The sequence below is a fragment of the Chlamydomonas reinhardtii genome, chromosome 9 (assembly GCF_000002595.2).
Source record: "Chlamydomonas reinhardtii strain CC-503 cw92 mt+ chromosome 9, whole genome shotgun sequence".
Classification (NCBI taxonomy): Eukaryota; Viridiplantae; Chlorophyta; class Chlorophyceae; order Chlamydomonadales; family Chlamydomonadaceae; genus Chlamydomonas; species Chlamydomonas reinhardtii.
This window is the reverse complement of record NC_057012.1, coordinates 4,131,710-4,145,139: the sequence shown is the minus strand read 5'-3', so window position 1 is coordinate 4,145,139 and position 13,430 is coordinate 4,131,710. Positions and strand designations below refer to the sequence as shown.

Below are 13,430 nucleotides of genomic sequence, written 5' to 3'. Positions count from 1 at the left end.
GACCGTATGCTGCAAGTGTGCCGGCAGCGGCCTGAATCGGACTGGCTGATGGGACTGCTCGTGTAGAGGTGAATTGCGTCAGCAGGTCCATCTTGAAACTAACGGAATCGGATGGGACTTTAGTCAAATCGAGTGTGAAGACACAGGGGACTGCTTCTCTCCGGCGCATCAGATATTCTATCAACGTAACCTCATCCATCTCTTCCTCCTGTTCCTGATCTGTATGCTGCAAGGCTCAGGCAGTCAGGCTGCGCGTCGTGCGGTCGTGCCGCTCAGCGGTATCACTCATACAATTGGCTGGCACCCCAGCCGATACCAGCAGCCGTTCTCATTGCTTTGCGTGTCTTTCCACTCGTTAGCCCTGCGGCAGCTCGACTGCTCCAGTTCCCCCACCCGGCGCGCCAGTTGCGTCACTATCCAGACAGTAACCACTGCACTCCGCACCGCTGAGATTTCAGGCACCGGCCTAGCATTGCTGTGGACACAGCAGTCCATGCAGTCCCCAGATTGACGAACCGACCTCTCGTCTACCCGAGCCTGGCGTACCCATTCGCTCGTGTTTGCTTCGCTTCCTACCCTCATGCTCAGACCCACAGGAGCCCCTCCTGGTGGCACACACCCACTGCCGCCTCCGTCCCAACATGCTACAGCTGTTCCCGAAGTTGCAGCCGCCGCACACACGGACTGCAGCTGTAGGCGCCCACACGCGTCAGGTGGGTGCACCAGTGCTGCGTCTCCTGCGTGCCGCACTCGGCGCACTCCCGGCCGCCCGCCTCCTCCAAGCTCCGCGTCCCGGGCGGGCCGTAGAAGCCGTGAGACTGTCTGTTCTGAATGCAGCAGCCGCGGCATGTATAGGCGCCGGTGCCGCGCGCGAAGAAGCCCGAGGGCGCACCCGCCCGCAACACGACCGTCGCGGCGCAGGCGGCACACGACACCTGCTGCTGCTGCTGCTGCTGCTGCTGCTGCTGCTGCTGCTGCTTCTGGTGCTGCTGTTGCTGCTTCTGGTGCTGGTCCGCGGCGATGCCCCGTTGCCCGACAGCAGCAGCAGCAGGCAACTGACTCCAGTCACTCCATTCAACTGACGCCACAGGCGGCGTCGGCGATGGCGGCGCCAGCGCAGCCTTGCTGTCATTTCTTCGCTGCTGCTGCTTGTCATGGTCCTGCTGGTGGGGCTCAATGCTATGCCCGGTCGTAGCTGTGGCAGCTGTCGTGGCAACGGGCGTGCTAGCTACTAGGAGAGCCTGTCTGTGCTGTGGGTGCGAATGCGGGTTGAGAGCCCAGGCGTCAGCGTCAACCGCGCGCTCCGCGCCCACCGCTGCTGGCTGGTTCACAAGCAACAGTGACGGCTGCTGCTGCGGCTGCTGCTGCGGCGGCGGATGCCACGGCTGCTGCTGCAGCCGTTCGGGATCCGGGTCATCTTGCAGGGCCGGCCGTGGGCGCTTGGCTGCTTGGCTGTGCTTCCACCTAAGATCGCACGCGCTGCTGTAGCAGGCATGCGCACCAATGTGCGAGGGGTGAAGGTGCCACCGTGTTGTTTGCTCCGTGCCGCACTCGACGCACTCCCGCCCGCCCGCCTCCTCCAGGCTGCGCGTGCCGGGCGGGCCGAAGAAGCCGTGGGACACGGTGTTGCGTCGACAGCAGCCGGGACAGGTGTAGGCGCGGGTGCCACGTGCAAAGAAGCCGCTCGCGGTCCTCGGGCGGCGCACGTAAGGTGCGCCGCAGCTGGCGCACGTGATCTGTGACTGCGGGCTGCTTGGCGGCGCGCCGGCCGCCTGCCCCTGCGCGCTTGCTGCCGCTGCCTGTTGCGGCACCGCAGCCGCCGCACCTGCGGCAGCAGCCAGCGCGCCTGCGGCCAAAGCCGGGAAAGCGGCACTGCCACTGGCGTCTGCGCTGGCACGAGGCGTGTGCTGCATGCCGGTATTCGACAGGACCTCCTCCAGGCTCCGCGTCCCGGTCGGGCCGTAGAAGCCGTGACAGTAATAGTTTTTCATGGAGCAGCTGTGGCAGGTGTAGGCGAGGGTGCCACGCGCGAAGAAGCCGCAGGGCGCCCCAGGGCGGCGCACGTATGGTGCGCCGCAGCTGGCGCACGTGATCTGTGCCTGCGGGCTGCTTGGCGGCGCGCCGACCGCCTGCCCCTGCGTGCTTGCAGCTGCCGGCTGCTGCGGCGCCGCAGCCTCCGAGACCCAGCCGCCGGCCGCCCCTGCAGCAGCAGGGCTAGAGGCGCCTGCAATGCCGGGACCCTCGCCGCCGCAAACTGCAGCCGTGGTGGAGGAAGGCGGCGAGCCGGTGTAACCCGGTGCATCCGCATCCGCTTCTACAGCTGTCTCGCCGTCTTCGTGCTGCTCCTGCTGGGCACGGCGCACAAGATTGACCGCGCGGCGTTTCAGCGAGTGCCAGCACGGAGCACAGCAGTAGACACCGGTCTGAGTTGGGTGCGGGCACCACCGATGCACCTCCTCTGCCCCGCACTCGACGCACTCCCGCCCGCCCGCCTCCTCCAGGCTGCGAGTTCCGGGGGGGCCATAGAAGCCGTGGGACGCGAGGTTGCGTAGGCAGCAGCTGTGGCAGGTGTAGGCGAGGGTGCCACGCGCGAAGAAGCCGCAGGGCACCCCAGGACGGCGCACGTAAGGTGCACCGCAGCTGGCGCACATGATGTGTGCCTGCGGGCTGCTTGGCGGCGCGCCGACCGCCTGCCCCTGCGCGCTTGCTTCCGCTGTCTGTTGCGGCACCGCAGCCTCCGAGACCCAGCCGCTGGCCGCCCCTGCAGCAGCAGGGCTAGAGGCGCCTGCAATGCCGGGACCCTCGCCGCCGCAAACTGCAGCCGTGGTGGAGGAAGGCGGCGAGCCGGTGTAACCCGGTGCATCCGCGTCCGCTTCTGCCGCTGTCTCGCTGTCTTCGTGCTCTTCCTGCTGGGCACAGCGCACACGCTTGACCGCGCGGCGTTTCAGCGAGTGCCAGCACCGATCACAGCAGTAGACACCGGGCTGAGTCGGGTCCGGGCACCACCGATGCACCTCCTCTGCCGCGCACTCGACGCGCTCCCGCCTGCCCGCCTCCTCCAGGCTGCGAGTCCCGGTCGGGCCGTAGAAGCCGCGCGACCGCCGGTTCTTTAGGCAGCAGGTGTGGCAGGTGAAGACGCCAGTACCCCACGCGAAGATGCCGCTTGGGGCATTTGCGCGGCGCTCAACGAGCGCGCCGCAGGTGGCGCACTGCACCTGGTCGGCTGCGGGCTGTCGCACGCCGCCGCAATCGCCGCCGCCGGCTCCAGCGAGTGGAGCCTGGCTGCCGCCGCCACCAGACGAGGTCGGCAGAGGCACAACAGCTGCGATGGCGGACTCGGTCTCCTCTTTACCGCAGGCCACCGCCGCAGAGGTTGTGGCGGCGGGGGCGGCGCCGAGCGCTGCCCCACAGGCCTGCGCCTGCGCAGCTGTCCCATTCCCACCGGGATTGGGACCAGGTGCCGCCCAGGCAGTGACCAGTCCCGATGACCCCACCTCCGCCGGAGCCGCCGGCAGAAGGGCTGGGGGCGGCGGGATCGGCTGCTGCGGGACGCCTGGGCCGCTGGGGCCCTGCTGTGTGTGAGCGCGCATCGCCTCCTCCGCCTCCTCCTCCTCCTCCTCCTCCTCCTCCTCCTCCTCCTCGTCCTCCTCCTGCTGCTGGTGACTGCAGATGAGGGCGCCGGCGCCGTGCCGTGCTGCCAATGCTTGTCTGTGCGCTAGCGGAGCAGCGTGTGGGCTGCAAGAGATGTCGGTGGCGGCTGCCGCGGCCACGGCCCTGGTGCGTGCTCTTGCAGCGGCAACAGGTGCAGATGCATGCGCAGGTGCCGGTGCAGGTGCAGGTGCTGCTGCCGCTGGGGCAGTGCTGCACCCATCACATGCTCCCGCAGCTGCTGTTTGCAATGCCATAGCGGGCGGACGAGGGACAGTACCGTGCACCTGCGCAACGGCTGCTGCTACTGATGCAGAAGGCGACGCCTTTGCTGGACGTTGCGCTGGAAGCAGCGGCGGCTGCGGTGGCTGCAGGTGTGACGGCTGCGGCGGCGCTGTTGTGGACGGGCTAGCCAGCTGACTGCTGCTGCTGCTGCTGCTGCCGTTGTCGTGCACAGCGGGCGCCGGCTCTGGCTTTTGCAGGTGGTCGCCATCTCCGGCCCCATCTCCATCCCCACCTTTATCCTGGGGGTCGGGCTCAGCACCAGCGTCGGCCTGCCATGCGCGTTTGCTGCGAAGCGTCCACGTGCATGCTGTGCAGACGTAGGCACCGACACGCGACGGGTGTGGCCGCCAGGATGTAGCTCCATTCGTGCCGCACTCGGCGCACTCCCGCCCGCCCGCCTCCTCCAGACTTCCCGTTCCAGGCGGGCCGTAGAAGCCGTGGGAGTGTTGGTTGCGGATGCAGCAGCCGCGGCAGGTGTAGGCGCCGGTGCCGCGCGCGAAGAACCCGTTCGGGGTGCCGGGCTGGCGCTCATAGCGTGCTCTGCAGGTGGCACACCGTATCCCGCTGCTGCCTAGCTGCCCGTCCAGCGTCTGAGCCGGCAGCGGTGCAGCTGTGTGCTGCTGTCCCTGCTTCTGCACCTGTTGCAGCCCCTGCCGCTGCCGCTGTGGCTGCCTTTCCTGCAGCCCCTCCGGCTGTTGCAGGTGATCGCAATCCCCATCCCCATCCCCACCTTTACCCTGAGGGTCAGGCTCAGCGTCAGCGTCGGCCTGCCGTGCGTGTTTGTTCCGATGCTTTGTGATACATAAGCTGCAGACGTAGGCGCCGGCACGCGACAAGTGTGGCCACCATCTGTCCGTAGCCTCCCTGCCGCACTCGGCGCACTCGCGGCGGCCGGCTTCCTGCAGGCTCAGCGTCACGGTCGGGCCGTAGAAGCCGTGGGAGTGGAGGTTGCGCAAACAGCAGCCGCGGCAGGTGAAGGCGCTGGTGCCGCGCGCAAAGAAGCCCCAGCGGACGCTGGGCCAATCCACCCTGCAGGTGATGCACCGTGCCCCACTGACTGGATCCGCAGCGCCCGCTAGCGGTTGCCCCTGCGGCTGCCCCTGCTGCTGCCCCTGCTGCTGTCGGGTGTCCGGCGGCTGGACCTCGCTCAGCGCGGCCGCGTCAACAGCAGCAGTCGCCGCAGGCGTGGTGGCGATGCCGTCGCGTGCGGCTGCTGCTGCCACCATCTCATCAGCGGCCGCGGCCGCGGCAGGCGCCGCACCAGCCTGCTGCCGCTGCTGCGGCTGACTCCGGGCCCCGCTGCTGTGCACCGCCGCTGGCTGCTGGTCACAGCCGCTGTACGTGTCGGTAAGGGTGGTGGCGGTGGCGTCCCAACGGCCCTGCTGATGACGCCCCGGCTGCGCCCAAGGCAGGCCGGAACCGCCGCTGCCGCTGGCAGTGCTGCCGTTGCCATGGCGAACGCCAGAGTAAGTGTGGCGGCCAGCCTGCAACAAGGTCGCCGCCAGCTGTTGCTGCCGCTGCCGCTGCAGTGGCGGCGGCGGCGCGTCGCCTCCAGCCACGCAGCAGTCCCCGCTGCCCCCTGCTGGGCAAACCACAAAGGGCAGAGCAAAGGCGTTGAAACTCATGCAGAGCCGCTGGGCAGCGTACATGTGTTGACGGGACAGCCATCATGTAAGTTTGAGTTCAAGACAAGGGAGGCGTGTGCGTGTTTGTAAAGCAACCGGCATCCGCCCGCCCTACCTGCCGTGGACGCCGCGGAAGCCCCCGCAGCGGCTGCAGCTGTCAGGGCGGCATCTGCCATTGCGCTGAAGTCGGGGCAGCTGGCGGCGGCTGCGCCCGATGCCGGCGGGCACGTGCTGCAGGGCCTGGGCAATGCCACCGCCGCCGCTCCAGCCGCGCTCTTTGTGGCGTGTGAGGCGGCGGCTGCGGGCTGCGGTCGGGAGGCTGGAGCCGTCGCCACGCAGTGCAGCGCCGTAGAGGCCGGGGCCCCGCTGCCGTAACCCCCAGCCGGCTCACAGCCACCCGCCATGCAGGCAGTAGCAGCCGCTGCAAAGCTGTTGCCGGTGGCAGTAGCATCCCTGCCCATATGACCCAGGCCCATACCCGCCCAAGAATAAGCCGCATCCCAGCGCGGCGGCTCGCCGCCTGCTGCAGCCTCACCGCTGCTGCTGCGAGACCCCCCAGCCGCTCCTGCTGCTGGGTGCTGCAGCTGTTGCCCGCGACTCGCCTCCGGCCCCACCCCACCTGACTGCTGCTGCTGCTGCTGCTGCTGAGACTGCAGCAGGCTTGGAGGATATGTTGTCACAGTCCGTGGCGATGGCTGCCATGGCGAGTCGCAGGAGATCTCCCCCGCGGGAACTTGCGAGTGTGGTGGCGCCGGCGCGTCTGCTCGCACCGGCGGCAGCACCGGGGTTGGCAGCACCAGCGGCGGCAGCTGCGCCACGGCTGCCTCCAGCACGGCAAGCGCTTCATCGACACTCGTGAACGGCTGTCGGGAGGCCGGCGCCGATGCCGCCGCGGGGCCCCCCGCTGCTTCTGCTGCGAAAGTTGTGTGTCCGCCGCTGTCCGTGAGGCCTCCCGCCCAGTAGTCGTTGTGCCACAGCAGTGGCGCTGCCATTGGGCTATGCAGCAGCATGCGCAGCGGCACCGCTGTGAGTCGAAGCGACGACGGCGCACCACCGAGAACCCGTGGGTTTACACCAGACACCTCCTAATGAGTAATGGCGCCTGCAGAAAGGAATTGAACAACACACTTACTCTGAAACAAAATCCGGAAGAGAGGATGACAAGCGATACAGACACACGCATTTCGATCTGCCTGCATGCACATTTTGCCGCCAAGCAACCTGCGTGCCACTACACTGCACGCCAGCACGACTCCCCGCCCGCATGCCCACCCGCGGCCTTGAACATCAGTAGGGGCAGCACGCGGCTCGACTTTCTCGACTAGAGTTGGGAATGTTTACACTTCTTTTGACCGGCCGGCCAGACAGGTCCGCAGCGGTTGCTGCAAGCCGCTTAAAGCAACAGCGCATGCATAGAGCAGCAGTGCACGCCCGTCCTCAACCAATTGCTAGGACTCCACCAGGCTCTCGATGTCATACTATCAACCCGTTTCCTCACACCACCCTGGCCATACCGTAAGCATCAAGCTCCACAAACACGTGTCAGACAAGCATTCCGCCATCAACAGCCATGCTCCCCTGCTGCATCACCCCCAGCCCTCACCTGCACTGACTGCAGGCCCCACTTCCGCCCTCCATTTCCGGCCCACACCACAGCAGCAGCACCGAACCATTTGCCCAAATTCATACCGCATCGGGCTGTCCCTTCCCTTGTAATCCGCATCCCATACTGCAAAAGCCCAGCAGCCGCCGGTCACCTCCAGACTCGCCAACGAAGTCCTTGGGGCTAACACGGCTCTGGCTGACCCAAGGAGAAATGGGCTAAGCCAGATACCAGCCGCCTCAACCTGCGCGGCGCCGCCGCCGTTTACTTGAGCGGTATCATGCTCGCGCCAGCGCACATCTCTTATACGGCTGTACCAGTAAACGTGAGTTGCGGTGCCCGTTCAGGTGCTGCCAAGCAAACACGCTGACACGCTCTGTGTGCACTGGTTGATGTCAAGTCTGCAAGCTCACCTCGTACATACACGCATTTACTAGGGAAGCAATCTGCTTCAGGACTCTGTATCTTTGAGCCGGGCGCACTTAGTCACGTGATGTGCCAACTGTCCGTTGGCATTGCCAGGAGCTTGTCATTATTGGGGAAGAATTATATAAGCGTGCACGCAAGCAAAACCGCGACAGGGGACGTGGCTTATTGGCAAGAGCCTGTGACCACCGCGCCACCTCAAACACTTAAGTCATGTGCCACTGAAGTACCGTCCAAAAAGCGGCAATAAACCTGCCGACCATTCTTAAAATTTGTGATTGCCACAGGCTCTTGGTCACTAGCGCTACCTGTGCTACCTGCTGCTCCCTCTCATAGCCACAGTCATCCGACCCACATGCCAACTTGACACGCACAGCCCTGTCACTTACTGCCCTGCTTGGCAGCGAAGGAAGCCGTGGTCTGCAGGTACCGCGGCAACGCGCCGCCGGCGCCATGCAACCCGCCCGCCAGGCTACTGCTGCCGCTGCTAACTGTGCCGGCTCCACTGGCCCCACCGCCACACGCGCCCCCTGCTGACTGCCGGACCGACAACGCTGAGCGCTGCTGCACACGAGCGGTGCGGGCCTTGCCCTGAGTCAGGCCGCACGCCGATGCCGGGGAGCTGCCCGCGACTCCTGCGCCTCCCGCCTTCGCCGCGCCCATGTGAGCCGTGGCGCCGCCAATGGTGCTGCCAGCCAGGCTGCCGCCGTCGCTGGTGAGCGCGCAAGCAGCCACCGCCGCGACCTGAGACTTGTCGGAACTCAGGGATGCCATCACGGCCGCGTTGGTGGCGGTGGCGCGCACAAACACGACAGCCGCGCCCGTGGGCGAAAGCGGCGCCTGCAGCACTGCCGCGGCTCCAGTAACTCTTGCTGTGGTGCAGGTAGTGGCGCCGCCGTCGGCGTCAGCAGCACTGCTGGCCCCACCCAAAGAAAGCCACTTCACCTTGGGCCCCGCCGGCGACGCGGTCAGCAGCTGTGCGGGCGGCGTGTGCAGGGCCGACATGCGGCGCGGGCGCGGCGCCGTGATGGGCGCGGCCAGGCCCTCAAGGCCGCCGCGCTGCAGGACGTAGGCCGCGGGGCAGGGCAGGCTGGGGCTGCCGTCGGCAACACTGGTGCCAGGGTTACCCAGCAGGCCCGCGGCGCCGTTCCTGCGGCCCAGCGGCGACGCAAACGCAGACGCGGCCGCAAGCGCGCTCGCAGGGGCGTCAGCCAGTACCGGCGAGGCGCACTCGACACACCGCGGCGTGCCGGGCCGCTCCTGCCAGTCCCCCTCCCCGCAGCCGCTGTCGTCGGCCCCGGACGCCTGCGGCTGTGCAGTCGTGCCGGCGTCCCACGGAAGCTGCCGCAGTAGCAGGTCGGCGTGTTGCTTGGGGCCGGGCCGCGCTGCTGGTTGCGATGGCTGTAGCAGCGAGGTCGGCTGTGGCAGCTCTGCGGCATCAAAGGCGCTGTCAGTGGAGGGGCGCCGCAGCGAGCCCGTCCGGCGCAGCGGCAGCGGTGACGGCGGCTTGCCGTCGCAGGCCAGCAGGCTCCCGCTGGCAACCTCCGCCCCGCTGGCAGCCGACTCAAGTGTCGATGCCCCCAGCTGCCCGACCGCAGCCTTGTCCTCTTGTTCCGGGCCGCTCGGCGCGACTGAGCGGTTGCCGTCCGTGGCACGCGGCGCCTGGCACATGGCCGGCTGCTGGCTGGCGCCGGCGACCCCCTGCTGGGCTGGCGAGGACGGCTGGGCGGGCTGGGGGCGCCGGGGCAGCGGGGAGCCGACCCGCAGGCTGCGGTGGACCCGGTGACCAGTAGCAGCCGCATCCAGGTTTGCGAGGAACGACTGAAGCGAGCCCAGCAGCGACTACGGCGCAAAGTTGTGGGGACAGGTGGGCAATCGTCGAGAGGTTGTTTGTCACCGGGCTCACGGGCTGGCTGCCTTTGCATTGCGGACCTGCTGACAGGCATGCCCCATGCCCGGCATGCGCTGTCATGGATAAGGCTTACCTTGGGTGTTACTCTGCCTGAGCGCGGTAGGAACAGGCTTAGCCGCACCCCGTCTGCACCAGCCTTGTCTTCGGAGGTTGGGGGCGTTGCGGCGCCAGCTGGAGTGCTGGCGCCCGCGCTGGGGCCCACCGTTGCGAACCGCCGCAGGCCGCGCGGAGTTGGGCTCTTCATGTTGCGTGGCTGTGTGTGCGCGCATGGGTGCACAGGGGAGGTAAGGGGGACATTCCCGCGTGGTCATATGCGCTCCGCACTGGGAAGCGTCTTCGCCCGGATAGACGAGCTACGCCGGACGTTGTGGCAGTCAACAGATGACTAAGGGGGTGACGAGGCTTGCGCCGGCGCACGCTGTCAGTCCTCACCGTTATGTTGTTTGTGCGCCTGGGCGATACGTACAGCTCATTGTTGCGCCAGACCGCAACGTACGGCGAGCTGACCGGAGCTGAATCGCCGTCAGCTAACCGACACGACCTGCAACGCAGAGGTCTTTCCTCGTGAGGTCCCTACCAGGCCAGCACCGTAATCAGGGTGCAAGTTACTCACCTGCTGGTCGGCTCCTTAGGTGCAGCAGCCGGAAGCCCGAACAGCCCAGAAGCGCAACCCGAAGCGGCTCTGAGCATGAAAGTGAAGCCCCATAATGGCACCGCTATTGCCGCATTAAGCCACAGCCACCACAGGTACAAAGGTACCGTCACCGGCAGCGCCAGAACGCGTAGAAGCATTCTTCAAGACGACGACTAGGCTTCCCACTCCGCTTGTTAAGAATGCGCTGTGCTATGTGTTTTTTGACATGTCTGAGTATTGGCAACATCATACGAGGTGGACGTGTATAGAACGAGGACGAGTCAAGCGTCTGAAATCGGTCGACACGACCAATGTGAACGCTTCGCGGCGCAGTCTCTTCTCTGTTGCTTGGTGGTGCTGAGTATTGTACACAAAACCCACACGTACAACCATGCAGTCGCTCCGCGCGTCTCCGAGACTCAGCTCTGTGCGAGCATGCTCCTCCCGGCAACGGCTGGTGGTCAAGGCCGCCTCATTTGATGTGCGACCATACACGCTGCGCAAGGGAGACACCCTGGAGAGCATTGCCAAGAAGCGGAGTGAGTTGCTTTTGGCTTGCGCAACTGCTCTGTGGAGTGGCCCGCGCAGCACAGTAGCTCGCAGGGAGCTGAGCCATTTCGGTTGCCTGTAGGCGTGACTGTTGACCAAATCCTGGGCATTAACCCGGACGTCAAGCCGGGCAAGGTCGTCGAGGGGCAGACAATTCTGCTACCCGCACAGAAGCTCTCGGACCGTGACCGGGAGATTCTGGGCGGCATTGGCACCACCTATCGCGTTTACCCCATCCGCGCGGGCGAGACGCTCTCTGAGGTGCTGTCGAAGCGGGGGATCTCCACCGATGAGTTCCTGCGCCTGAACCCGGGCGTTGACATGAAAGCCGTCAAGGGTGAGGCGATTGGAGCAGAGATCGAGGGTCCATAGTGGGGTCACAGGTGTCAGATGCGTGGACGCTCGCCCTTGGGCGGGCCGAGCGGGGGGGGGGGGTCGGGGGCGGGGAGATGCGTGTCGCCAAGTGCAACAGCCCCGGGGCGTGACAAGCTTATGGCGGGCACGACGGGCTTGCAACATGGTCCACCACGCCATCGGCAGCCTGGCCAAGCCTCCCCACATCTCCGCCCCAGCCCCGCTCCCCTTCCTCCATGCAAGGGCATGTGAAGGTCTTCCACGCCAACCCTTCGCTTCCTTTTGAGCCCGACTGCCAACACTGCCCCTTCCCCTGCGCCCCCCGACACTCCCCCACCGCAGACAACCAGGTGATAAAGTTGCCCATCGACAAGTTCACTGTGCGTGAGCGCGAGATGCTCATTGGCAGCGGCATCCTGCCGCCCGAGTTCTTCCACGCGGCGAAGAACCCCTTCGTCATCGGTCTGGGCGGACGTAAGTGCGTGCGCGTTAGCGCACGGGCCACAGAGTGTTTTTGGGGGCAGAATAGCACGTGGGTTCCGGTAAAAGAGTGTCTGGCGGGTTGGGGAAGGCTGAAGGGGTTGATCGGGAAGGGCAGCAGGGAGGGCGTGTGCAGTAGATGCAGTGTTCATGGTTTGGGTGCGAGTGGGGTCACGGTGCATGGAAGCGTCTGAATGCGAGGCCTGGCAGTGGCTCGCGCTGCGAGCCGCGGGTGGCCTAGCGGCAGCGATGCCGCGACCGCCCCCGCAACTTCCCCACTCGCGGTGCCGCCGGCGCCCCGCGCACGCCCTCGTGGCGTGCGCGGGGCAGTTCATGCCGGCACCTAAGCCCTGCTGCCTTTCGCACAACAAGTGAGCTTTACCAGGTTTCCCTGTCACAAGCTTTTGGCAGAGAGAAGTATTAAAGGCCAAACATCACAAACACTCTCATCACACCCGGGCATCCACGCGCAACCATGGGCGAGTAGACGTTTCGTGGCTCCGAGTGATACCTGGAACGCCTCCTTACATCTCTATGCACGTGCGCCTTATGCAGCGCGTGTGTCATGCACAGTGCCTGAACCCTGACTCGCCCTTATCTCTGACCCCTCCCTCTGGTCCGCCCCTTGCACATCTCCCCCACTCTCTGGCGCGCCGGCGGCCACCGCAGTGATGCTGGTGTGCGGCTTCGTGATGGCCTGGCAGCGGTTCCACTCCGACCCTGACATGCAGGCCACCGACTAGGGCGGCGGCCCGCCAGCTGCGAAGTCGGTGAAAGCAGGCGGCTGCGGCGGGAGGGAGCTGCGTGCAGGGAGGGAGCCGTGGAGGCGATCAGGCTGAGGTGGCTGGGGGCGCGCTGCATTGCGCATGGCCCGGTCAGCGAGGCGAGTCAGGCGGCATGGCATGGCCAGGCGGCAGGCGTGGTGGGCGGGTGTGGCTTGCCGCCAGCTGCCGGCGGAAGGAAAGACAGGGAATTGGGATGTGTTGGCAGATGGGCAGTTAGGGTTTGTAGGTGTGGAGGCGCCGTTAGCTGAGGCGCTAGATGACATACATAGCAGAATATCTAGCGCGGACAGCGCTGCCCTTGGACTGCCGCATAAGACTCGCACGGAGTTGCGTTCCGTTGACACTTCTGTGCGCGCTACTGGGGCCCAATGTATAGATACGTTGGATGGGCCCTCTGCGCAGAAGACATAAGGCATCCAGCGCATTCATAGCGCGCCAAGGACTCTCACATAAATGGACATAGTAATGTTGATTGTTGATGCGTGCACACTCATTGTTGCTGTGTGGTCAGGCTGTCCCAGCATGCTTGCAAGCATGGAGCCCTTGCTGAGGGACTAGGCATCGTGAGGCCGAGAGCTACTCAAGCCTCTTCGGCCAGTATATCACATGTAAACACTACGGCCAGCTCCATTGCCTCGTCACTACGCGCGTGTGTATGAACCCGTGAAAGCCCTCAGCCCCCAACTGGCCATACGATAGCGGAGTGCTATCGAAACGCGAACGCGAATGTGCGCGACACGAAGAGACGTTGTAGTCGCTAGCACGATGACAACCAGCACTGCGTCTTACGCCAACGCCGCATTGCGCCCCTCCGGTCCCCCCCCAATGCCAAACCTCCTCCGCACTCGGTGGACTGGTTCTGGGTCATGGACTCTTCGGGATCGGCATACGCTAGCCCGGACTCACACTGGTCAGGCCAGGCCGGTCACAGTCAAAGGGCTCGACCACAACGCAGACAATATGTCCCCCGCGGCACTCAGTTGTTTGGCAATCCGCATATACGATCCCTTATCGCATCAAGTCACAACCTGCCTACCGCTCCACCAGGCATCCACCCGCGCACGCCTCTACTGTGGCCGTCTGTGGCCATCGAAGTGAACGAAGCGGTGCATAAGCAACGCGCCTCCGC

General features: G+C 65.7%; 3 protein-coding genes across 3 annotated transcripts; 1 reads left to right on the top strand and 2 right to left on the bottom strand.

The window, feature by feature from the left end:
* Window positions 1-102: 102 nt before the first annotated feature.
* CHLRE_09g393839v5 (uncharacterized protein) lies at window positions 103-6,564 on the bottom strand. Its single transcript, XM_043065694.1, has 2 exons — window positions 5,674-6,564; window positions 103-5,512 (listed from the first exon to the last, which is right to left on the bottom strand). The coding sequence occupies exons 1-2, from the start codon at window positions 6,548-6,550 to the stop codon at window positions 645-647; spliced, it is 5,745 nt and encodes a 1,914-aa protein (XP_042921216.1). The 5' UTR covers window positions 6,551-6,564; the 3' UTR covers window positions 103-644.
* A 51-nt stretch (window positions 6,565-6,615) lies between these two features.
* On the bottom strand, window positions 6,616-10,344 carry CHLRE_09g393802v5 (uncharacterized protein). The gene is made up of 4 exons (XM_043065693.1): window positions 10,113-10,344; window positions 9,932-10,040; window positions 9,573-9,752; window positions 6,616-9,429 (listed from the first exon to the last, which is right to left on the bottom strand). The coding sequence occupies exons 1-4, from the start codon at window positions 10,187-10,189 to the stop codon at window positions 7,969-7,971; spliced, it is 1,827 nt and encodes a 608-aa protein (XP_042921215.1). The 5' UTR covers window positions 10,190-10,344; the 3' UTR covers window positions 6,616-7,968.
* A 100-nt stretch (window positions 10,345-10,444) lies between these two features.
* CHLRE_09g393765v5 (uncharacterized protein) lies at window positions 10,445-13,430 on the top strand. The gene is made up of 4 exons (XM_001694706.2): window positions 10,445-10,672; window positions 10,765-11,019; window positions 11,379-11,510; window positions 12,186-13,430. The coding sequence occupies exons 1-4, from the start codon at window positions 10,525-10,527 to the stop codon at window positions 12,257-12,259; spliced, it is 609 nt and encodes a 202-aa protein (XP_001694758.1). The 5' UTR covers window positions 10,445-10,524; the 3' UTR covers window positions 12,260-13,430.